Source organism: Mobula hypostoma, chromosome 1 (genome assembly GCF_963921235.1).
Source record: "Mobula hypostoma chromosome 1, sMobHyp1.1, whole genome shotgun sequence".
In the NCBI taxonomy this organism is placed as follows: domain Eukaryota; kingdom Metazoa; phylum Chordata; class Chondrichthyes; order Myliobatiformes; family Myliobatidae; genus Mobula; species Mobula hypostoma.
This window is the reverse complement of record NC_086097.1, coordinates 86814968-86839140: the sequence shown is the minus strand read 5'-3', so window position 1 is coordinate 86839140 and position 24173 is coordinate 86814968. Positions and strand designations below refer to the sequence as shown.

Here is a 24173-nt window from a genome sequence, read left to right as displayed (position 1 = left end):
AGGTGTGGCACTTGTTAAAGGCCTTCTGAAAATCCAAGTAAGCAACATCCACCAACTGTCCTTTGTCCATCATGCTTGTTATTTTCTCAAAGAATTCCAACAGATTTGTCAAGCAAGATCTCCCCCTTAGGAAACCATGCTGACTTCGCCCTATTTTAACTACCCTGAAACCTCATCCTCCTCCAACCTCTTCCCAACCACTGAAGTCAGGTTAACTGGCCTATAATTTTCTTTCTTCTGCCTCCCTCCCTTCTTAAAAAAATGGAATGACATTTTCAATTTTAAGCACGAGCAGATGGCAGCCGGAAAAACTATAGAAGATAGATCAAGGCCAGAGTGGGGCAATTTTGATTTAGTTTATGACTGTCACATGCAACAAGATATAGTGAAAAGCTTGTCTTGCATACTGTTTATACAGATCAAATCATTTCACAGTGCATTGAGCTAAAATAGGTAAAACAACAATGCAGAATAAAATGTAAAAACTACCAAGAAATTGCAATGCAGGTAAATAATAAAGTGCAAGATCATAATGAGGTAGACTGTGAGATCAAGAGCCCATCTTACTCCACAAGTGGTCCGTTCAAGAATCTGATAATAGTGAAATAGAAGCTGCGCTGAGCCGGGTGTTACGAGTTTATAGGCTTTCGCATCTTCTGTCCACAGGGAGAGGGAAAAATAGAGAATGTCCAAGGCGGGTGGGGTCTTTGATATGGTAGCCTCATTCCTGTGATGTGTTGAGCTGTGTCCACAACTCTCTGCAGTTTTTTTGTGGTCACATGCAGTGCAGTTGCCACACCATGACAGGCTACGGGTGATTACTGGGAGCTTTGAGGTTCTCGACTTCAACATAGTTGATGTAGACAGGAACATGTGCACCACCCACCTTCCTGAAGTCAATGACCAGCTCTTTAGTTTTGTTGATATTGATGGAAAGGTTGCAGGTAGATGGGACTAGGCAGATCAGATCGACACGGACTAGATGGGCCGAGGGCCCTGTTTCAGTGCTGCAGTGCTTTACGACTCTATAATTGTACTGTAGGGGAAGCAAATCATTCTCAATCCCAAGAGACTGCCTATTTCTTCCTGAAAGGTTCAGAAGAGAGATGCTCCATTCTAGAATTTTGTGAGCTCAAGCTCTGCTCTAATTTGACACACCAGAATTGACGGGAGTGCTACACTCTCAAAAGTGTTATTTTCAAATAATATGTTTATGGTAAAAGATTTCATTGAGCTATCCTGAATAAGAGCCGATCATGACATTCTCCCATGCAATTAGAGGGCAAACGACATCTACACTTTTACCACTTCCCTTCCCACCATGCAGGGACCCAAAGAACTCCATCCAAATGAAACAGAAATTCACTTGTATTTCTTCCAACTTAGGATATTACATTGTATGCTCATAGAATGGTCTCCCCTAGGCTGGAAAAAACAAACGCAGATTATGTGACTCCATTGCAGTTTGCAAGAATGACCCCAACTTCCAGTTTCCCGTTGCTTAAATTTTTCACTCCCTTCATTCTGCCCACATTATTCCTACAATGCTAAGCCTAAGATCAAAACACAAGATCAGATCTTCTGCTTGAAACCATTACTGATGCCACAATTCAATAACAAATTAAACGACTTCAAAATATTAAACAATTTGAAGTATCCAATCTTTATTTCCCTCTGTCCACAGGTTTTGTTAAGATATTTCAATTTCAGTTTGCTTCAATGACTTTGACTGGAACGACTTCCATGATGAGGATGTCTCCGAGTTCACGGATGGAGCCACTTGCTTCATCCGGAAGTGCATCGACGATGTTGTCCCCCAGAAGTCGGTCAGGGCCTTCCCAAACCAGACACCTGGATCAACAGTTCCGTGCGAGCAGCACTTCCCATTTACATTGCTGGCAATCAGCTGGAGGCTCAAGAAAAGCAGCTAGGATCTGCGCAAAGCTATCAAGACTGCAAAACACCAATACTGGAACAAGCAACACATACAAAAAATGCTGGTGAACGCAGCAGGCCAGGCAGCATCTCTAGGAAGAGGTACAGTCGACGTTTCGGGCTGAGACCCTTTGTCAGGACTAACTGAAAGAAGAGATAGTAAGAGATTGGAAAGTGGGAAGGGGAGAGGGAGATCCGAAATGATAGGAGAAGACAGGAGGGGGAGGCTTGGAGCTAAGAGCTGGAAAGTTGATTGGCAAAAGGGGTACAAGGCTGGAGAAGGGAGAGGATCACTGGACGGGAAGCCTAGGGAGAAAGAAAGGGGGAGGGGAGCCCAGAGAATGGAGAGCAGGTAAAGAGTTATAGTGACAGGGACAGAGGGAGAAAAAAAGAGAGAAAAAAAGGCCGGGGGGGGGGGGGGGGGAGAGGAATGAATGAATGAATGAATGAATGAACGAATAAATAAATAAATAAATAAATAAGGGATGGGGTACGAAGGGGAGGAGGGGCATTAATGGAAGTTAGGGAAGTCAATGTTCATGCCATCAGGTTGGAGGCTACCCAGACGGAATATAAGGTGTTGTTCCTCCAACCTGACTGTGGCTTCATCTTGACAATAGAGAAGGCCGTGGATAGACATATCAGAATGGGAATGGAATGTGGAATTAAAATGTGTGGCCACAGGGAGATTCTGCTTTCTCTGGCGGACAGAGCATAGGTGTTCAGCGAAATGGTCTCCCAGCCTGGGTCGTGTCTCTGCAATATATAGAAGGCCGCACCGGGAGCACAGGACACAGTATATCACCCCAGCCGACTCACAGGTGAAGTGTCGCCTCACCTGGAAGGACTGTCTGGGGGCCTGAATGGTGGTGAGAGAGGAAGTGTGAGGGCATGTATAGCACTTGTTCCGCTTACAAGGATAAGTGCCGGAACAAGATTGAGTCAATATTCACAACGAATAGCACATGTGACTTGTGGTGACAGTTGTATAGCATCAAAGACTTCAAATCCAAATGTTGTGGTGCCGCCAACATCATGGCCTCTCTCCCAGATGAGCTCAATCGCTTTTACACTCAGTTCGATGTTGCTAACTCTGAGCCTCCAAGGAAAGCCACCACTACAACCTGCAACCTGATCATCTCTGAGGCTGAGGTACGCAGATGTTTCCAGCGAGTGGTGTGACGAAAGTACACATAGACTAAGATGTTGACTGTCCTGTGCTATCACCAGTGGGATCAACAGTTGATCTGCCACCTGTCTTCAGGAGAGAGATAAGGAAGACAATGGAGCAGCATTTGGAAATGTTAATGAAGAGACGAGCGAGATTAACGGAAGGAGACACCGGTCTGGGTATTGTCAAGACTGGTTTGCTTTGAATCTGAACTGTTTGAAGTGATGGACAGGTGATACCCCAACAGGGGGATAAAAAGGGACGGGTTCGCTAAGGCAACAGACACCACACGAGACACCACTCACGACACCACGAGGTATCGAGACCCTGGAAGCGGCGCGCCCCCACAAGTGGGTGGGAGTTTTGGAGGGCTGGTCACGGGACCAGCCATAGGCGCACAGGGTGGAAAGATTCGGTCGGCGGGAACCTGGTGTGTGTGTCCACCCTTGCCTGGGTGCCGGGTTCACCGCAGAGGAACGATCGTATCTGAAAACGGAGGGGTCACAGTCGGTGACCTCAGAAGACATTACAAAGGGCTCGCCCGAAAGCTGACTGCGAGAAATATCAAAGGTCTGTTGAATCCGATTTTGAATATCAGCATTCGCTCTCTCTCTCTCTCTTCAACGGCACAACAATGATTGCTGCGAACTGAACTAAACTGAACTCTGTCACTTGTGATTGAACATTTTACCCCTAGACTGCGATAGAGCTTGATTGATCCTATTATCCTAGTTCTGTGTACATGTGTGTTTATTCAGTGCTAACCTGTTGCATTTATATCCTTACTATTAGAGTACTGTGTTGCTTATTTCTTTAATAAAACTTTCTTAGTTCCAGTAATCCAGACTCCAACTGAGTGATCCATTTCTGCTGGTTTGGCAACCCAGTTACGGGGTACGTAACAGTGGACAGTCGCAAGGCGGCGGGACCACACGGCATCCCAGGGTGAGTACTCAGGATGTGCGCAGCACAACTGGCAGGTGTGTTTACTGACATTTTTAATCTCTTCCTCTCCCAGTGTAGAGTGCTCTCCTGCTTCAAATTATCCACCATTGTCCCTGTACCAAAAAAGACCAAGGCCAAGGATTACATCTGCAGCTTGCTACCAACCAAACTGGACCCCTACAGTCCGCCTACCGACACAACCGATTGACAGATGATACAATAGCCACTGCTCTACATACCGTCCTTACACACTTGGAGAAGAAAGATGCTTATGTGAGAATGCTGTTCTTGGACTACAGTTCAGCATTCAACACCATAATTCCATCCAGGCTCGACAGGAAGCTGACAGATCTTGGACTTGAGCAGCTTGATCCTGGGCTCCCTGTCAGATCGCTGGCAGGTGGTAAGGGTAGGCTCCCTCACCTCCACCCCTCTGACTTTCAACACAGGAACTCCTCAGGGCTGTGTACCAAGTCCCCACCTTTACCCTCTGTATACCCATGACTGTGTGGCTACTCACAGCTCTAATCTGCTAATAAAATTTGCCGATGACACTACATTGATTGGCCTTATCTCAAACAATAACGTGGTGGCCTACAGGGAAGAAGTCATCTCTCTGACACAGTGGTGTCAAGAAAACAACTTCTCCCTCAATGTCGCAAAAACAAAGGAGCTGGTTGTGGATTACGGGAGGAACAGAGATGGGCTAACCCCTATTGACATCAATGGATCTGGGATTGAGAGGGCAAAGAGCTTCAAGTTCCTTGGCATCCACATCACTGAGGACCTCATGTGGTCTGTACACACCAGCTGTGTTGTGAAAAAGGCACAACAGCGCCTCTTTCAGCTTGGACAGTTGAGGAAGTTTGGTATGGGCCTTCAAATCCTAAGAACTTCTCGCAGGGGTGCAATTGAGAGCATCCTGACTAGCTGCATCACTGCCAGGCACAGGAACTGTACCTCTCTTAATCACAGGATGCTGCAGAGAGTGCTGCAGACAGCCCAGCACATCTGCAGTTGTGAACTTCCCATGATTCAGGACATTTACAAGAACAGGTGTGTAAAAAGGGCCTGTAGGATCATTGGGGACCCAAGTCACCCCAATCACAATCTATTCCAGCTTCTAACATCCGGGAAGCGGTATTGCAGCATAATCAGTCCAACATTGCCTTATCCCTTCTTTTAAAGACTGATGTTATATTTCTCCAGGCAGTTTTCTGCCCGAAAATTTTCATAATTCCAAAAATCTGAAATAAAGGATCTGTTCTCCTTTTCCTGTCGCATTCCTGCTTTTACTTTTGGAAGAAATGGATCAGCAAATTTTATGGTTCACATCAAAATTGGAGGCATAGTGGATAATGAGGAAGACTATCAAGGCTTGCAGTGTGATCTTGACCTGGTGGGAAAATGGGATCAAAAATGGCAGATGGAATTAAAGCATACTGGTATGAGGTGTTGCACTTTGGGAAGATAAACCAGGCTATGCCTTGCACAATGGATGGAAGATCTTTGAGGTGCCCTGTAGGACAAGTGAAGCTGGGAATACTGTCACAGTAATACCACTTTCAAGGAAATGAAAGATAGGGCTGTAGAAAGAGAGCTTTTGGCACATTGGTCTTAATAAATCAGGGCACAGAGTACACAAATTGGGATGTTATGTTGAAGTTGTACAAGACGTTGAGAGGCCAGATTTGGAATATTGTGTGTAATTCTGGTCACGTACTTACAAAAAATATATTAATATGCTTGAAAGAGTTCAGAGGAAATTTACAAGGACGTTGCCAGGACTTGAGGATCTGAGTTATAGGGAAAGGCTGAGTAAGTTAGGACTTTATACCCTGGAGTGCAGGAGAATGAATGATGATCTTCTATAGAGGATATAAAATTAAAAGGCGTATAGATAAGGTGAATGCAAGCATTCTTTTTCCTCTCAGCTTGGGTAAGTCTAGAACTAGAGGGCAGATGGGATTAGGAAGAAAGGTGAAATATTTAAACAGAATCAGAAGGCAAAGTTCTTCATTGGGTGGTACAAGCATGAAATGAGCTACCAGCGGAAGTTGGTGGATGTGGGTTCTTACAAGTCTGAATAGATAGATGATGAGAGGAGCTTGGAGGGATATGGTCTAGGTGCAGGTAGATGGGACTAGGCAGATCAAATCGACACGGACTAGATGGGCCGAAGGCCCTGTTTCAGTGCTGTAGTGCTTTATGACTCCATAATTCTATTTTTTTAGCAAAACATCTATTGCTTTTTCCTTCAAGATATTCAGGCCATAAGCCAGATGTTCCAATTATTTCAAGGCCAAGTAACTTCTTTAAACCACTTTCTTTAGAACAGTACTTTCACTACCAGCTAAAGCTGAACCATAGCTACATGGATTTAATTGAAAGGGAAAGGGCAAAGTCTGTCCTAATTTAATCATGTAGACGCCACAGCCAAGAAAGCACATCAATGCCTCTACGTCCTCAGAAGGTTAAAAAACTTCAGTGTGTTCCTGTTGATACTCCATTTTTACAGATACATCACAGAAAGCACCCTATCCAGATGCATCACAGCTTAGTATGGCAACTACTCTGTTCAAGACCACAAGAAATTGTGAATGTAGTACATGCTATCACAGAATCCAGCCTCCCCTCCATGGACCCTGTCTACATTTCTCCTCGTCTTGGTAAAGCAGCCAACATAATCCAGGACCCCACCACCCTAAATGTTTGTTTTCCTCCCTCCCATCAGGCAGAAGATTTAAAAGGCTGCAAACATTTACCATCAGGTTCAACGACAGCTTCTATCCTGTTGTTTTAGACGATTGAACAGACCTCTTGTACAATAAGATGGCCTTGAGCTCATAATCTACTTAATCATAGCCATGCATCTTGCCTGAATTTCTTTAGCCTCCTGAGGAAGTTGAGGCAATATGTGCTTTCCTGGTCATAGCATCCAAGTGGATGGACTACGACAGACTACTGGTGATGATCACTTCACGGAACCTGAAGCTGAAAGCACTGCACTTTCTCTGGAACATGACATTTAGCATCGTTACTAAATGTTTTCCTTGTACTATGTACTATGTACAGATATAATGAAATGATATGCGTGGATGACATACTAGCTTCTCACTATTTCTTGATACATGTGACAATAATAAATCAATTTATCATTTACCAAATAATATGTAATTCACAGATTTATCAGATTAGGTAAGTAAACCACAGAATTTCTATCAACCCACTGATGTGTCAAGCATATCTGTTCTGGTCTCTAGGCCGCTACATGCACGCTTCGTTTTGTATGAATATCACTGCCTATATGTGAGCTGTTTATTGTATCATTTCCTGCACGGGCTAGTTTTGATTGAACTTGAAGCTTACGGTGGTAAGACATTAATCTGGAAGCAGCAATATCTGTGATTCTTAAGTTTTGGCAATATTGAAATTTGGCAATATTTAGTAGATATATTTTTAAGGAAGTATTATGTTCCAAGCCATTGCATCATGAGCTTACTCAAGTTTACGTAGAATAGTTATTGAACGTTGTGCATGTCTACCACCTGGGTTAACATTAGTTGTGAGAATATTCAACAGTATTATATATTCAGGTGCGCAACAATCATGTATTGAATTTAATACATATTTTACTTAACTCTCTGTAGTTTTATAGTAAAGAGATCTCATTAAAAACCTTGAAGAAAGCTTCTGTCTTGAATAACTTTTGAGAAGTTGCTTAGCTCACTGCATGGCTGTGTACATGTACACAGTGAGGGCAGTAGTGTCCATTTAGTTGTATTCTAAGTTTCATGTTTCTAAAATGATATTTCTACTGCAATATCAACCTAAAGTAACTACCTTTATAATTGTATTCCTGGATTTACCACTTCAATGTTAAAATTTTAGTTATAACACTACTGATTCTTTGGGATTTGTGTTCTTCATTTTCCTCACTATTATAAATACTGCAGCATTCTCCACACTTATAAATACACTGCAGCAAAATATTCACATTATAGTTCACTCAGCCTTATTCATTTACAATTTATTGTTGAGGGGAATATCTCCCTTTTGTAAATTGAAGAAAAGCTGAACATCTGAGGCTCAAGCATCAAACGGAAACAATGTCTCATAACTGCGTACCTGGCTTATTTTGATCTACTGCAATACTTCTGTATCCTCTCAGTCAAATATACTGTACCTGTGAACTACTTCAAACAAATTGACCTACAGAACTTGAGCATTAATTTAGAACTTAACTCAATTTCAGGTTTAGGTGATACACTTGCCATAAGATATATTTTCATCTCATTTTCCAAGAAATAACCACAAATTTCAATGGAATAGATGGACAAAATTTTTTATTTATTGGCCACAAACTCCTCTAAGATCACTGACGCACAAATTCTTTCTCTACAAATGCTGCCCAACTTGTTGAGCTATTCCAACATTTTCTACTTTTGTTACACCTTAAATAGATCTTGAGTTAAATATGTCTACATCTAGCTAGAGATGAGAGACTGCAGATACCATATACTGAAGCAAAAAAAAACAAGTTGCTGTAGGAACTCAGCAGGTCAGACAGCATCTGTGGAGGCAGAGGGAAAGTCAATGTTTTGTATTGAGGACTTCTGATCGAGGTCCTAACGTAGAATCTTGACAACAACATTGACCTTTTCTCTGCCTTCACTATGTGGCCTGAATCACTGAGTTCCTCCAGTGGTTTGGTTTTTTACTTGGTTTGAGCTGTCATGTTCCAGTGCAAGTATCAAAGTTCAATACCAAATGCAGTGATTTAAGCATATAATCTGTACTTATCATTTCAGTGAACAACTGAGTGAGTCCACTTTAAAATTAGCATTTTTTAGTGAAACATTTGATTGATTTTTCTAGATAGGGTGGGTGTGGTAAAAAAAGGTATTCCAAGGAACTATTTCGACAGATATTCCCAATCAGTATTTATTCCCCAACCAATATCACTAAAATAAATTATTTGGTCACTTATTTTATTTTATTTATGAGAGCTGTGAGAACATTTCATTAGTACCTCGGGGTTACATATAGCTTTAGCTTTCTACAGCCATTATATGAACTTATGACAAGAAAGATTACTTTTTGAAACTGAATCACTTACATCAGTACACAGGGGTCACTGCTTTGTCTGCTTAAATGATAGGAAACAGCAACCAACAGGCCACAAAAGACAGAGAAAAGAACTGGAATGTGTTGTGCATCCCAAGAATCCTGGAAGATAGCAACAAAGAAAAAATGCAAGATATTAGATTTATGAATATATTTAATTGCAGATCATCTGTAATTTCAAATTAGGTTTAAGGTTATGTGATTTGTTAAAACACGGTGGATGATTTAACAAAAATGGTAACTACTAAAAGGTATAATTGTTACTTTATGTTATGCATCAAAGCATCACAAGATTCAATGTAAAGTTAATAATCCATCGCCAATTATTAAAATTATCAAACTTGTAATAGTTCATAAAAACAGAAAGCAGTTACAACAAAAATGTCACAGAATATTTGCTACTTGTGCATTTAATACTTTAAGAATTGAAGAACCTTGTTTATTTTTCCTGAAGAATAAACTGCTGAGATCAATATTTAGTTTGTTTAACACCAGTCTCAACCTTTTATTCTATTTCCAAATAAAGCAACTTTTTCTGATAAAATTTGTGTGGCTTCCTCAGAATAGATTCAAAGGTGGAATGTCTGACTTGAGCACCAATTTTTTAAAAACATTGTTTATTAGTAGTTCTGTTATAATATATTTTGAGCTTGTCTGTTGCTGCTCATATGACTGGATATTTTGAATTACAAATCTACAAAAAAACTCTTGTTCTCTATCAACTGCATTCTTTCAACTCAACATCATTCAAGATATTATTGCTACTTATTACTCTTAGTATGTGGAGTACTTTACACCGGTGCAAATTATCAAAAATCATTACTTGTGTTCCTCCAGTTACAAACCTGATCTAATTAATTTGCAGTCCCTATCAATCTCCAGATTTAAACATGCCAAAACTGGGCTGGCAGTAGCTACTTGCAAACAAGTGAACATGTGATAGTGGGAGGCATTCAAAAAGGAAATAGTGAGAGCTCAGGGCCAGTACCTTCTGCTAAGGCCACATGTCCAAGGAACCTTGGATGTTAAAGGATATTGCAAGAAAAAAACTGGAGCTTAAAGTAAGTATGGAGAATAGTACCCAGTATGGAATTCTAGAACAAAGTTAGAAATGAGGAGGTATTAGATCTCTTAATGGGCTTAAAGATGGGTAAATCCTTGGGCTTGATGAGATCAAAATCAGAAAGAGGTTCATTATAACTGACATACTTCATATTGTGAATTCTGTGGATGGGCAGGTAAGGAAATAAGGTGAGAAAGGGAAATGGCGAGGGGGTAAGGGGGTGGACAGACTCACAGGTGTGAAGTTTTGCCTCACCTGGAAGGACTGTTTGGGGCCCTGAATGGTAGTGAAGGAGGCAGTGTAGTGGCAGGTATAGCACTTGTTCCACTTGCAAGGATAAGTTTCAGGAGGGAGATGATTGGGGAGGGATAAATGGACGAGGGAGTTGCATGGGGAACAATCTCTACGGAAAGCAGAAATTCGGCCAGGGCGGTGCGCAGAGGAGGGGGAGAAACGTTTGGTGGTGGGATCCCATTTCAGATGGTGGAAATTACAGAGAATTATGTACTGGTGTGGTGGAAGGTGAGGACCAGAGGAACCCTATCCCTAGTAGGGTGGTGGGAGGATGGGGTGAGGGCAGACATGTGCGAAATGGATGAGATGTAGGTAAGGGCAGTGTTGATGAAGGAGGAAGGGAAGCCCCTTTCTTTGAAGGAGGATATCTCAAACCTTGCGGATTTCAGGAAGAGGAAGTTGAGGGAAGTCTTCATTGATGGATCAGCAGTGGTAAGTCTAACCCAGCCAGTTACCACCCTATCAGCCTACTCTACATCAGCAAAGTAATGGAAGGGGTCATCAACAGTGCTATTATGCAGCACCTACGCAGGAGCTGTAGTGGAGTGTGCATCAAGCTTCAAATTCCTTGGTGTCCACATTTCCGAGGATCTCACCAGGTCTCTGAACTCCTCCATCCTGATCAAAAAGGCGCAATAGCGCCTTTATTTCCTGCGGAGAATCAAGAAAGCTCACCTCTGCCCCAGGATACTGACGGACTTTTACAGCTCTACCACTGAGAGCATACTCACCAACTGCATCTCAGTGTGGTGTGGCAATTGTCCCGTATCGGACTGCAAAACACTCCAGCGTGTGGTGAAAACTGCCCAGTGGATTATTGGCACCCAATTGCCCACCATTGAGAACATCTACCATAAACGCTGCCTGAGCAGGGCGAAAAGCATTATCAAGGATGCATCTCACCCTAACTATGGACTTTTTTCTCTCCTCCCATCTGGTAGGCGCTACAGGAGCCTCCGCTCCTGCACCAGCAGGCACAGGAAAAGCTTCTTCCTTGAGGCTGTGACCCTGCTGAACTTCACATCACAACGCTAAGCAATACTCCACGCATATTGTACTGTCTCAGTACTTTTATATTTGTGTGCTGTAGCATTTACTTTTTATTCGTAGTTATTTTGTAAATAACACTATTCTTTGCATTTCTGGTTAGATGCTAACTGCATTTCATTGGCTTTGTATCTGTACTTGGCACAATGACAATAAAGTTGAACCTAATCTAATAACTTGGTTACAGATTCCCATTTTGGGTTCCATCAAGGCCACTCAGCTCCTGACCTCATCACCTCCTTGGTCCAAACATGGACCAGTGAGCTAAATACCATACCAGAGGTAAGGTGAGAGTGATGGCCCTCGACATCAAGGCAGCATTTGACTAAATATTGCATCAAAGTGCCCTAGCTAAAATGGAGTTAATGGGAATTAGGGAAAAACTCTCCGCTGGCATAAGGGAAGATGGTTGTGGTGGTTGGAGGTCAATCATCTCATCCTCAGGATATCACTGCAGGAGTTCCTCAGGGAAGTATCCGAGGACCAACCATCTTCAGCTGCTTCATCAATGATCTTCCTTCCGTCATAAGGTCAGATATGGGGATGTTCGCAGATGAATGCACAATGTTCTGCACCATTTGTGATTCCTCAGACAGTGAAACAGTTCATACCCAAATGCAGCAGGACCTGGACAACATCCAGGCTTGGGCTGACAAGTGGCAAGTAACATTCCAGCCACACAAGTGCCAGGCAATGACCATCTCCAATAACAGAAGCTCTAAACATCGTCCTTTGACATTCAATGGCATCACCATCACTGAATCCCCAACTATCAACATCCTGAGGATTACTATTGACAGGAATCTGAACTGGTCTAGCCATATAAACATCGTGGCTACCAGAGCAGGTTAAAGGCTAGGAATCCTGCAGCATGTAACTCATCTCCTGACTCCCCAAAGCCTGTCCACCATCTACAAGGCTCAGGTAAGGAGTGTATCAGAATACTCCTCACTTGCCTGGATGAGTGCAGCTCCATTAAAACCAGCCAGTACAAGGCAGCCCACTTGAGTGGTACCCTTTCCACAAGCATCCAATCCCTCCATGATTGACAAACAGTTGCAGCAGTGTGTACAATCGTCAAGATGCACTGCAACAACACACCAAAGTTCCTAAGGCAGCACCTTCCAGACCCAGGACCACTACCATCAAGAAGGAAGAGAACAACAGATACCTCGGAACACCACCACTTGAAAATCCCCTTCCAAGTCACTCACCATCTTGACTTGGAAACATATCACCATTCCTTCATTGTCACTGGGTCAAAATCATGGAATTCCCTCCCTAACAGCACTGTGGGTGTACCTACACCTCAGGGACTACAGCGGTTCAAGATGGCAGCTCATCACCACCTTCTCGAGGGCAACTCGGGATGAGCAATAGATGCTGGTTTAGCTGGCCCACATCCTGTAAATGAATTAAAAAAAACAGGGAATGCCTTTTTCTCATTGCTACCATCAAGGTGGTAAAGAGCCTGAAGCTTCTCCCCCTCAGCCATCAAATTTCTGAATGGACAATTAACTCATGTACAACACCTCACTTTTGTTTGCTTTTTTTGCACTAAATTTATATTTTAATATATACTTCGTATTGTAATTTATAGGTTTTTAAAATATTATGTATTGCAATGTACTGCTGCTGCAAAACAACACATTTCATGACATATGGCAGTTACAGTAAACCTGATTCTAATGCGGGAATGCTGGGGGTGAGCCATGTCTCTGAAGCAGAATACACAGTTCCTCATGTTCCTGTGATACTGCAACCTTGCACTTAGATTTTTAGTTTTCAGTTCCCAGTTCCAGAGACTGTTCATCAGCCAGGAGGATGGCAGGGCACTGAGACCTCAGAGCCCTGTGTTTCAATATTCCCTGCAGCCCAGCCTGGCAGCTGTGCTTTCTTAAAGGGAACGTGCACTACTTGCTATACAGGAGGTAAAGAAAGCAGATTGCTGTGGCTCTAACACAATTCTTCAAATTTTCTCGTACCTCTAGTGCGGCTAGAGGTGATTATAGGACTGTGAATATGAAACCTTTATTCGAGGGTGCCCACTTAATTACAAGCAAGAATATCAAACATCAGTGCAAGTGAAATTACTGTGAAAAAGTTCTGAGACAAAATATTAATGTAGATTTGAGAGTCATGGATTAATCAAGGATAGTCGGGAAGACTTTACCAAGGGAAGATCCTGCTTGACTAATTGATTAAATTTTTCCCAGAGGTAGGTAAGTATGTTATTGAAGACATTGTGGTTTATAGGTAGTTGAATATTTGTCTTCATTAGCCAAGTCATAGGACACAAGAGTTGGGATGTTATCAACAACAAAAAACATTAGTTAGGGCGAAGTTGAAGTACCATGTGTGATTCTGGAGGCAATATGATAGGAAGAATATAAATGCACCACAAAGAGTGCAGAGGAGATTTACCATGAAAGTGCCGAGGATAAATCATTTCAGCTGAGAGAAGAAACTGGATAGGTTTGGTTTATTTTCCTTGGAGCAAAGGATGCTGACAGAAGACCCGATTAAAGTATACAAAATTAGGAAAGGCATTGATATGGAAAATGGTTAGAATTTTATCCCGTTAGCAGATATGAGAGCATAGGTTTAAGACGAGGGGCAGAAATTTGAGGAGGATTTTTTTTTCTCACTGTGAAGATGGCTGAAAGCTGGAATGCTGTACCCAAGTCAGTAGTATAAGCATGTATTCTTACAACATTTATATAGTATTTAGATGAGCAGAGAAGGCTGAGCTCAAATGCTGGGAAATATGATTAGTACAGATAAATACTCGATGGCCATCATGGATACAATCAGCTAAAGGACCTGCTTTCAGGCTGCAAACTCTGACCCCATAACCCTCCTCCTACTATTCTGGCATCAGCAATTTAAAAACAAGAGATACAGCACAGTAACAGGCCCTTTCAGCCCAATGAGTCCACGATGCCCAATTACACCCATGTAACTAATTAATCTAGTCTTTGGAATGTGGGAGGAAACCCATGTGGTCACAGAGAGAATGTACAAACTCCTTACAGACAGCAGCCAAGATGAACTCAGGTTATTGATGCTGTAATAGTGTTACACTAACCACACTACTGTGCCACCCTGATTTCCAGTTTGAATTCAGCTGTTGAAACTAAGTCACTGTTGAGATTTAAAAGAGCTCTCAGGCCTTTAAATATATCTCTTAACCAGAACATTGACACCTCATCCCCTCAAACCATGTTCTTAACTCCCACATTTCTCAGCCATATCCCATCACTAAAAATTAATAAATGTCATCTTAACATTTATTCTTCATAATTTAAAATATTATCAGTTTATTCCATCCCCACAAATGGAAAAATAATTTATGCATTTACTTTATTGAGAGAAGGTACCACCTTCATTAAGTCAGTCTCAATGGAATGTGGATGACAAAGAAATTAATTCTGTTATTACATTTTCCATTCAAAAATATAATGAGATTTATTATGCTCAATTGTAGTGCAGATATATTTTCAGTTTTTCTTTGATTTTGCATGGCACCACACTGACACATCAGTGAAAGAATTATCTATTAAAATGAGAGGGCAATAAAGTAGGGGACCGGGGACCGGGGACCAGGGACCATGGTAGCATAGTGGTTAGTGTGACATTATTACAGCTCCGTGCGTTGGAGTTTGGAGTTCAATTCTGATGTCATTTGTAATGAGACTGTATGTCCTGCCTGTGGAATGCATGGGTTTTCCCTGGGTGCTCCACTTTCCTCCCACAGCCCATACACACCAGACAGGTTATCCCTTATTTATTTATTTAATATATTTTTTTTCCCCTTTTTTTCTTCTCTCTCCTTTTTCTCCCTCTGTCCCTCTCACTATAACTCCTTGCCTGCTCTCCACCCTCCGGCTCCCCTTTACCCCTTCTCTCTCCCCCCAGGTTTTCCTTCCCATGATCCTCACCCTTCTTCAGTCTGGTATCCCTTTTGCCAATCAACTTGCCAGCTTTTAATTCCACCCTTCCTCTTCCTGTCTTCTCCTAACATTTCGGATCTCCCCCTCCCACTTTCAAATCTCTTACTATCTCTTCTTTCAGTTAGTCCTGACGAAGGGTCCCAGCCCGAAACGTCGACTGTACCTCTTCCTATAGATGCTGCCTGGCCTGCTGCGTTCACCAGCATTTTTTGTGTGTGTCGCTTGAATTTCCAGCATCTGCAGATTTCCTCGTATCCAGGTAGGTTAATTAGTTATTGTAAATTATCCTGTGATTAGTTTAGGGTTAAAATCATGGTTGACAGGTCATGGCTCAAGGGGCAGGAAGGGCCTCTGTATCAGTAAATAAATAAAATAATTAAAACTGTAAGATGTTCAAAGTTTAAGTATTGTTAAAAAGTTGACAACACACCATTAACTTCTATTTTTTGTTAACATATCCTGAAATAGCTTTAAAGACTAAAACCACTTTCATTTATTAAAAGCACAAAAGTTATATTACAGAACCAGCAGAAAATATCCCCCTGTGTACATCTGTCAGGTTTAGTTTGACAGACAAGCTCAAAGTTGTCTGGATTCCCCACATTTTCTCATTTATTTCTGGCTCATTATTTGCAAAGTTTTCTAGGAAAGATAAATGCCAGGAGTTTCATTGCTATAAAAGTTTGCATGACACTAAGACCACAGCTGAGAGCCCCAAATAATAAACACAATCTGTATTCCTTCTTAAAATGATTTTTTTTAAATATTTAAAAAAAAATCTGTAGATGTTGGGAAAGCCAACATTTATTTCTGATCCCTACGCACACTTGATAAAAGTGAGGGCAGGCTGGCTTTTTGAACCACTGCACTGTACCTAGTGATTGCTTGTACTGTGTTAGTTAGTAATAAAAGTTTGATATCTAGGATGTGCAATTCAGTTTGTTGTTGTTGTTTTGTATGGCATTCACACTTCTAATTGAAATGCGGCCCAAGAGGGGCAGACACAAGCATGTCCGCTTGGGAGCCGAGATTGGATTGATCTTCATATGGCATCTCGTCCGTAGCCATTCCAACATGGGTGGCCCTGAGATGACATCGCCTGATGGAGTCCTTGAAGCGTGCAAGCCTCCACATGACATCAAGTGTCGATCCAGGTCATGGAGGTGCAATTCAGTAAGTTTGACCAACATTACAATGTATTTTGTAAAAGATGAAATGCAGCAAGAGTGAATTTGTAGTAAAGTAATCCTGGGATTGTTTTTTGAGGCCGGTTTGCAGACTGCTTTGCCTTGGATGGTGTCAAGCTTCGTCAGTATTTCTAGAGTTGCAGATCCAGGTAAGTACAGATGATTACATCATACCCCACTCAGGTCACCCAAATAATGGAAAAGCTTTGGACAGTCAGGATGTGAGTCACTTACAGCAGGATGTTCCCCAGCTCTCATCTGTACTTGTAGCTGTAGTAATCATGCAGCTAACCCAGTCCAGTTTCCTATAAAGATTCCCAGAATATTGATCGCAGGACAACAGCAACAAACCTGAAGGTCATTTCTTGGAGCAGGTGGTATCAGAAATGGTCATTGCTGGGTACATTTGTGGCATGAATTTATTGGTGTTTATCAGCACTTGCTGAATGTTATCCATCTGAATGCAAACATGAGGAAATCTGCAGATGCTGGAAATTCAAGCAACACACACAAAATGCTGGTGGAACACAGCAGGTCAGGCAGCATCTATAGGAAGAGGTATAGTCGATGTTTTGGGCCGAGACCCTTTGTCAGGACTAATTGAAAAAAGAGATAGTAAGAGATCTGAAAGTGGGAGTGGGAGTGGGAGGGGGAGATCCGAAATGATAGGAGAAGACAGGTGTTTTAAGCAGATAGGAAATGTTTCATTTTCTGAAGAGTTACATTTGGAATTGAAAATTGTGTAATCATTAGTGGACAATTCTGTTCCTTATTTTGTAATGGCAGACCACTGATGCAATTAGCTAAAAGTGGTTGGCTCTATAACACCACATTAAGGAATTGCTAAAGTGGTATTCTGGAGCTTGAATAATTGCCCTCCAACAATCACAGTCATCTTTGTGCAAAGGACAACTCGAACAGATGTATCAGAACAACTTTCTGAGGGTAATGCTTGACTCATTGATCACACAGTCTCAGTCAAATCAACATGCATGATAAACATCCTATAAATTTAGCAACAATGAAACTCTTAATTTAGAAATAAAATGGTGTATCTGCTTTAAAAGCGCTCCAGATGATAACCCTGAAGTTGAACTTCTAATTCTTAAGAACAGTTGCTGATGAGAGCAATGACTTTCAACACCTTCAAAAAAAGAGATTAAGAAGAAGTACCTACCCTCAGCGCACCATAACACAGTCCATATAGCAAAGCTATGGCCAAGACACTACGAATGAAACTGAAGAGTGATGCAAGAAGATTTGTGGTAGCTGAAAAAATATAAACACAAGAGACAATTCCATATTTCCTAAAAATTACATCTAAATGTTACATTGGCTATCTTGGATCAAATTTATTAGAACTTGTACTTAAATACAAAATATTTAGGATCAAATACAATGAATGACATTGTATTCAAAGGTGATGCATAACCATATAATTGCAATGTTTTGTGAAATCATCAGACAAATGAAAATGGAAACTACATGTGCAAATGTTTAATAATTTGTTTTGAAGATGTTTTACAGGTATCAGAATGCTTACCATTTCCACCAAACACATGAATATCGAATTGTTCACAAAGATACATCACAAATGTATTTACTTGTGGAAGCAAGCCAATGAAGAATATCACTGGAAAACATAGAGTAAAAGCTACAAAGAGAAAAGAAAATGTCAATAAGACATGAACATAACTAAAATTCACTGTAGATATTAGAAAACAAGAAAGAGAATGCTGTGTTTCACATACCAGCAATGGAGACAGGAGAGAAACAACCATCTCACTATTCTTTGCAGCTGAAGTTAACCAGTGCAGGTACACTTCCTGTACTTTAGTCTAAAAAGTGGACATAGGTTCATTCTTGGCACAAAGCTATCAGATATCAGGGGTGTCACTGGCACTCCTAGCACTATCCAGATGAAGTAAGAGTTACGTCTTACTACAACTATTACTGGTACTAGATATATTGTACAATAATTGTTAATTTCCCCCTCTTGAATCTATTACTGATCTTCTCAGGGGCTACTCCTCACACTTCTCCCTTTTGTTCCACCCTTGTTTTAATAAAATGCTTTTTAATTCATTTTTCAAAAAATAAATCAGTCTTTCCATTCAATAATAGTTAGCTAATGAAAAATCATCTTTTAATCAGGTACTATAGAAGGAATTTATTTTTTAGCCTTGCCTTCATTTCACTTCCATAATCATCCTGCAGTCTCAAGTTTTCTCCTCACTATACTTAAATTAGACTACAAGTTACAATTCTTCATAAAAGTGACTATTTCTAAAAGGTCACTCTTAAGTTCCTTTTCTTGTTTAAAATAAAATACTTCACCAAGTCTTTCTTCATACTTTAATCCCACAAACTGAAGATTTGAAGATCACCTAAATGTATGATTCCACGGTTCACTTTTTTAGTATAGCCATCTTCCCATCATGGAGTCCCTGGCCTGAAATCTGGAATCATACATCTGAGTGATCTTCAAATCTTCAGTTTAAGCTATTAAATTATGAAGAAAGACTTGGTTAAGTATTTTATTTTAACTGAAGGAAAGGAATTACGAGTGACCTTTTAGAATTGCACATTCATTTGTTTATTACCTCTTTACCATTACCCCCAGTTGGAAATAATTCGAAAGATGTGTGGCTTGCGTGGCTGATGGTTGGGTTGAGTTGCTCTCTGATCTTGACTATTTACTTGCACATGTTTTATCACCATAAGAGGAGATGATCAGAGAACAACTCAACCCAACCATTATCCCTAATGTTTGTAGATAGAAAATAAAATATTGAACACATTATTATACTACTTTTATCAATCTGGTCATCTCTCTTCTGATCTATTCATCTAAAATATTATCCTGCGATGCACATTCCCCTCACTTTCTTTCAGATTTTAAATATTGAACTACTTCCACAACCCATTTCCTCATACTGCTATTTACCAATGCCCCCCCTGTAGATTTGCCATAATTCATAGTTATTTAACTATATCCCCTTCTCTCCATTTCTCCCATCACACTAACTTGGTACCAATAGTAATTTCAACTATGTAAATTCTTAAAACCCATAGTATTCTCTTTTAATGAGTATGATCCATATAACGTAATGGGCCTGGAGGAATTAGACCATAAGACATAGAAGCAGAATTAGGCCATTCAGCCCATCGAGTCTGCTCCACCATTCCATCATGGTTGATCCTGGATCCCACTCAATCCCATACACTTGGATGATATTTGACTACAATATTGTTATGGAACCAAAATTCTTTTTAAACTTGCTGTCTGCATTAAATTATGCTTTTCAAATGCTGATGGTTGTCTTTTAACATGTGCTAGAAAAATGATCAATTAACAATTCCAATGATCAGATCCAATAATATGATATGCTGTAAGACTAGCATTTTGTGCTTTGTGCACAGGGTTCAGTTCAACACTAATTTACAGAAAACCTACTTAATAATGCCAATAAACCTCCATGGTTTACATACAATTTAAAAATTCTTTAACAACATAGTTCAGGAATGTTACAATACTGGATTAACTGACTATGCTTTTGTTCAAAGTACTTACATTTCCTAGTCCTGTAACGGTGACTAAGAACCGTGGCTACAAAGCGAGAACCTCAGTCTATATTGTTCCTGTTGTAAACCAGGTTTCTCATTAGAATACATAGGGAATTAAGCTGTAGCTAAATCAATGATCCTATTTCTGCTAACATCTAGTAACTACTGAATTCTATGCTAGCAAAAATATCAAAGGACCAAGCTGGCAATACACATCTATCTTCTGTGATTTTCAAGAAAATTTTATCATTTATCCATTTTTCAATTTGAGAAGTGTGCATGTGTAGCAATTTCACTGATATTACTTCCTTAGTTGTCAGCACTTTTACATTATCTATATCTATTCTTACAGTATGTCCATCTCTCTTCTTTTATATTTGGCAATCACAGTGGGTTCCAGTGTATAAAACCTAAACTAAGCGGCTTAAGGTGATAGTTCCCAAAGTGCATCACACATAATTTTACATTAAAATTGCAGAATAGGTGTGAGAGGTCAAGAACATTGATAGTTGAGGACAAATGCTCAATTTATACATTTACTTTATTGAGAGAAGGTACCACCATCTTCATTAGTCAATTTCAATGGAACATTCATGACAAAAAAGAAAATCTGTTATTTTCTGTCCTTTCTCACTTAAAATCATTGTATGAACAGTTTGGTAAAACAAGCAATCTAAAATACACTTCCCAACATTGGTGCACAGGTGACCTCCATGTAACAGCAGTGTGGGTAATGAAATTCACCCTCATGGAATTTATAAATGACTACACCAAACCTGAGATTGGGAATAACATTTGTTCTCAATACTTATGGAAATAAGTAAAACAAACACAAAATACAAAAGCAACAACAAAATTCCAACTATTTTTATTTTTAATCACTCAATACCATGGGAGAGTAAGATTTAGATGTGTCATCAGCATGTCAATTAGGATGTCAGTGACCGGTGAATCCTTCCCTTACCATGTCCTCTCCAGCCCAAAGGTGCAAAGGCATATGGGCAGAGTCTTAAGAATGTAGGACTGCCATGCTCTTCATCTGCAAAGCATTTTCTCTGACACACTACAGCATGGGGAGTCATGTTGGCCACAACAGACTCTTACACCAGGTCTTTGAAGTAACCCTTTCATCCAAGAGGTCACTGCACTTTAACCAATGACGCTTTTCCCCAAACATATTTCTTCCTTAAACCCCAATCTTCAAATTCCATCCCTTTCCCTGATAATCCTAACTCCCTGAACCCTTACCAATTCCACAAGGCTTGCTTACTCATCAGCTAAATAATGCTGGTAACGTCACTTTGTCATCGCTGATAAACTGGCTTATTATGAGAGAAAAACACCTTGTAAGAATGCATCCCCAATTATAACATGAGATTCTGTGGGTAAAGAGGGTTTGCATTACTGAAATTTGTGATACACACAGTTTCCAGAAAAGCAACCCCAATGTAACATGGGAGTCACCACAATGTTTATAATTTTTTTTTAGCAGTAAAGTGGAAAATCATTAAACTAGAACATTTTAATTTAACATATATAGGACCATCATCAACTGCTCAATGTCCAGATTAAAAATATGTAATTGTTAAAATCACTATTTCCTTTGGGGACAATGTAATGCCAGGTTTTGAAGTGAATGTCACTTAATGCAAGTTTTTAAAATATATATCAAGAAATCAATTAAATTGTCAGACAAGAGACTTTTTAAGGGAATGTTTCTAATAAATCATCACAATTTAAAACTGTTGAACATGATATCAATCAGTTTAATTTACAATTAAAAAAAACAAAATGCATATGTTATATAGAATTGGAAGAGCTAGTTTGTAGGTCTATTAAATAGATCTTTAAAAGATTAAAAGCCTTTTCCCCCCAGATCTTCATAAACTTTTGATCCACTACTCCTTACCCATGACAAGATCCCTGGCAGAAGCCAAGAGTAAAGGACTGGTAAAAGCAACTCCATACAACTTAAATCTTGTTCCTGATGTATGTTTATTCCCATAATCCAACAGCCAGATCAGGCCACAGCATACACAGAAATAGACAGGCCTACTGTAGGCTATAATCCGATTATGACCCTAGAAGGGAAGAAAAATTGAATAACTGTCACTTAGCTATAAGTAGATGAGACTCTGTATTACTGATTTGAAACTTAACACCAACAATAGAATATGCGGTAAAGCCAAGAAGACATCAATGATATTACTTGGCTGGAATTATACTCTGTCTAACACAAACTAAATACACCAAAGCTGAAAATGCATGCAATTTTCTGATGAAGAGTTAGTGTCACAGATGCAAGACCTTGCTTCAGCTCTGTCCTGCATCTCCTTCAGACGCTGCCTAAACAGCTGTGTACATGCAGCATATTTACATTGTACCATAGAGTGTATGAGGGCTTTTAGATACGAGCAGAATCCCCATTGATGGCTACGAGGTACTTAGTGTTTTAATTAAAGGATCATTCATATGTTACTAGGGCATTGTAATTATTGACTTATATTCCATGTGATTCAAATTGAGCACTGTGAGAATATCATCTCAAAAACTTTCATAAGGTTGCATTGCCAAGTCAGACCAGAACGGAGTTCCAGTGTTGAAATACTTCCATGCTGATTCACTGCAGAAACTGCTGTACACTGTTAAAAGCGGCAGTAATACTGCACTCTACCAAGTCAAAACCAATGAAAAAACCAAAATACTAATCTTCAAAAACTATGAAATGAGAACATTAAAAAAGCAACACACACAAAATGCTGGAGGAACTCAACAGGCCAGACAGCATCTATGGAAAAGAGTAAACAGTCACTGTTTCAGGCCGAGACCCTTCATCGGGACTGGAGAAAAAGATGGAGTCCGAGTAAGAGAGTAGGGAGAGGGAAGGAAGAACCACAAGGTGATAAGTGAAACCAGGAAGGGAAGGAGGAGTGAAGTAAAGAGCTGGGGAAGTTGTTTGGTGGAAGAGATACAGGGCTGGAGAAAGGGGAATCTGATAGGAGAGGACAGAAGGCCATGGAAGAAAGAAAAGGGGGAGGAGCACCAAAGGGAGGTGATCAGCAGGTAAGGAGATAAGATGAGAGGGGGAAATGGGAATTTGAAAGAAAAGGTGTGTGTGTGGCGTGGGGGGGGGGGGGGGTCATTACCGGAAGTTTGAGTAATCGATGTTCATGCCATCAGGTTGGAGGCTACCCAGATGGAATACAAGGTGTTGCTCCTCCAACCGGAGTATAGCCTCATCGCAACAGTAGAGGAGGCCACAGACCAACATGTTGGAATGGGAATGGGAAGTGGAATTAAAATGGGTGGCCACTTGGAGATCCTGCTTTTTCTGGTGGACGGATCCTAGGTGCTCGGCTGAGCGGTCTCCTTGATATACAGCCACACCAGGACCACCAACAATCGATGACCCCCCCCCCCCAATAGACTCACAAGAGAAATGTCGTCTCACTTGGAAGGACTGTTTGGTGTCCTGAATGGTAGTGAGAGAATAGGTGCAGGGGCAAGTGTAGCACTTGTCCCGCTTGCAAAGATAAGTACCAGGAAGGAGATCAGTGGGGAGGGCCAAATGGACAAGAGAGTTGTGTAGGGAGTGATCCCTGCAGAAAGCAGCAAGTGGCCAGGAGGGAAAGATATGCTCAGAATTGGGATCCCGCTGAAGATAGCCGAAGTTATGAAGAATTATGTGCTAGATGTGGAGGCCGGTGGGGTGGTAGGAGAGGACAAGTGGAACTCTATCCCTAGTGGAGTGGCGGGAGGATCGGGTGGGTCCTGATGAAGGTTCTTAGCCCGAAACATCAACTGTACGCTTTTCCATAGATGCTGCCTGGCCTGCTGAACTCCCCCAGCATTTTGTGTGTGTTGCTTGGATTTCTAGCATCTGC

At 40.8% G+C, this 24173-nt stretch overlaps 1 protein-coding gene across 6 annotated transcripts in view; it reads right to left on the bottom strand.

Annotated features, from left to right (window-relative positions):
* The window catches only part of pcnx1 (pecanex 1), a 264326-nt gene that overhangs the window by 67334 nt on the left and 172819 nt on the right, over window positions 1-24173 (bottom strand). For all 6 annotated transcript variants that reach the window (XM_063052231.1, XM_063052251.1, XM_063052241.1 and 3 more), the window contains 4 exons: window positions 22199-22370; window positions 18266-18376; window positions 17900-17991; window positions 9171-9280 (listed from right to left, as the gene is read on the bottom strand). In XM_063052231.1, the coding sequence (XP_062908301.1) occupies window positions 9171-9280; window positions 17900-17991; window positions 18266-18376; window positions 22199-22370 (485 nt within the window). The remainder of the gene's footprint in view (window positions 1-9170; window positions 9281-17899; window positions 17992-18265; window positions 18377-22198; window positions 22371-24173) is intronic.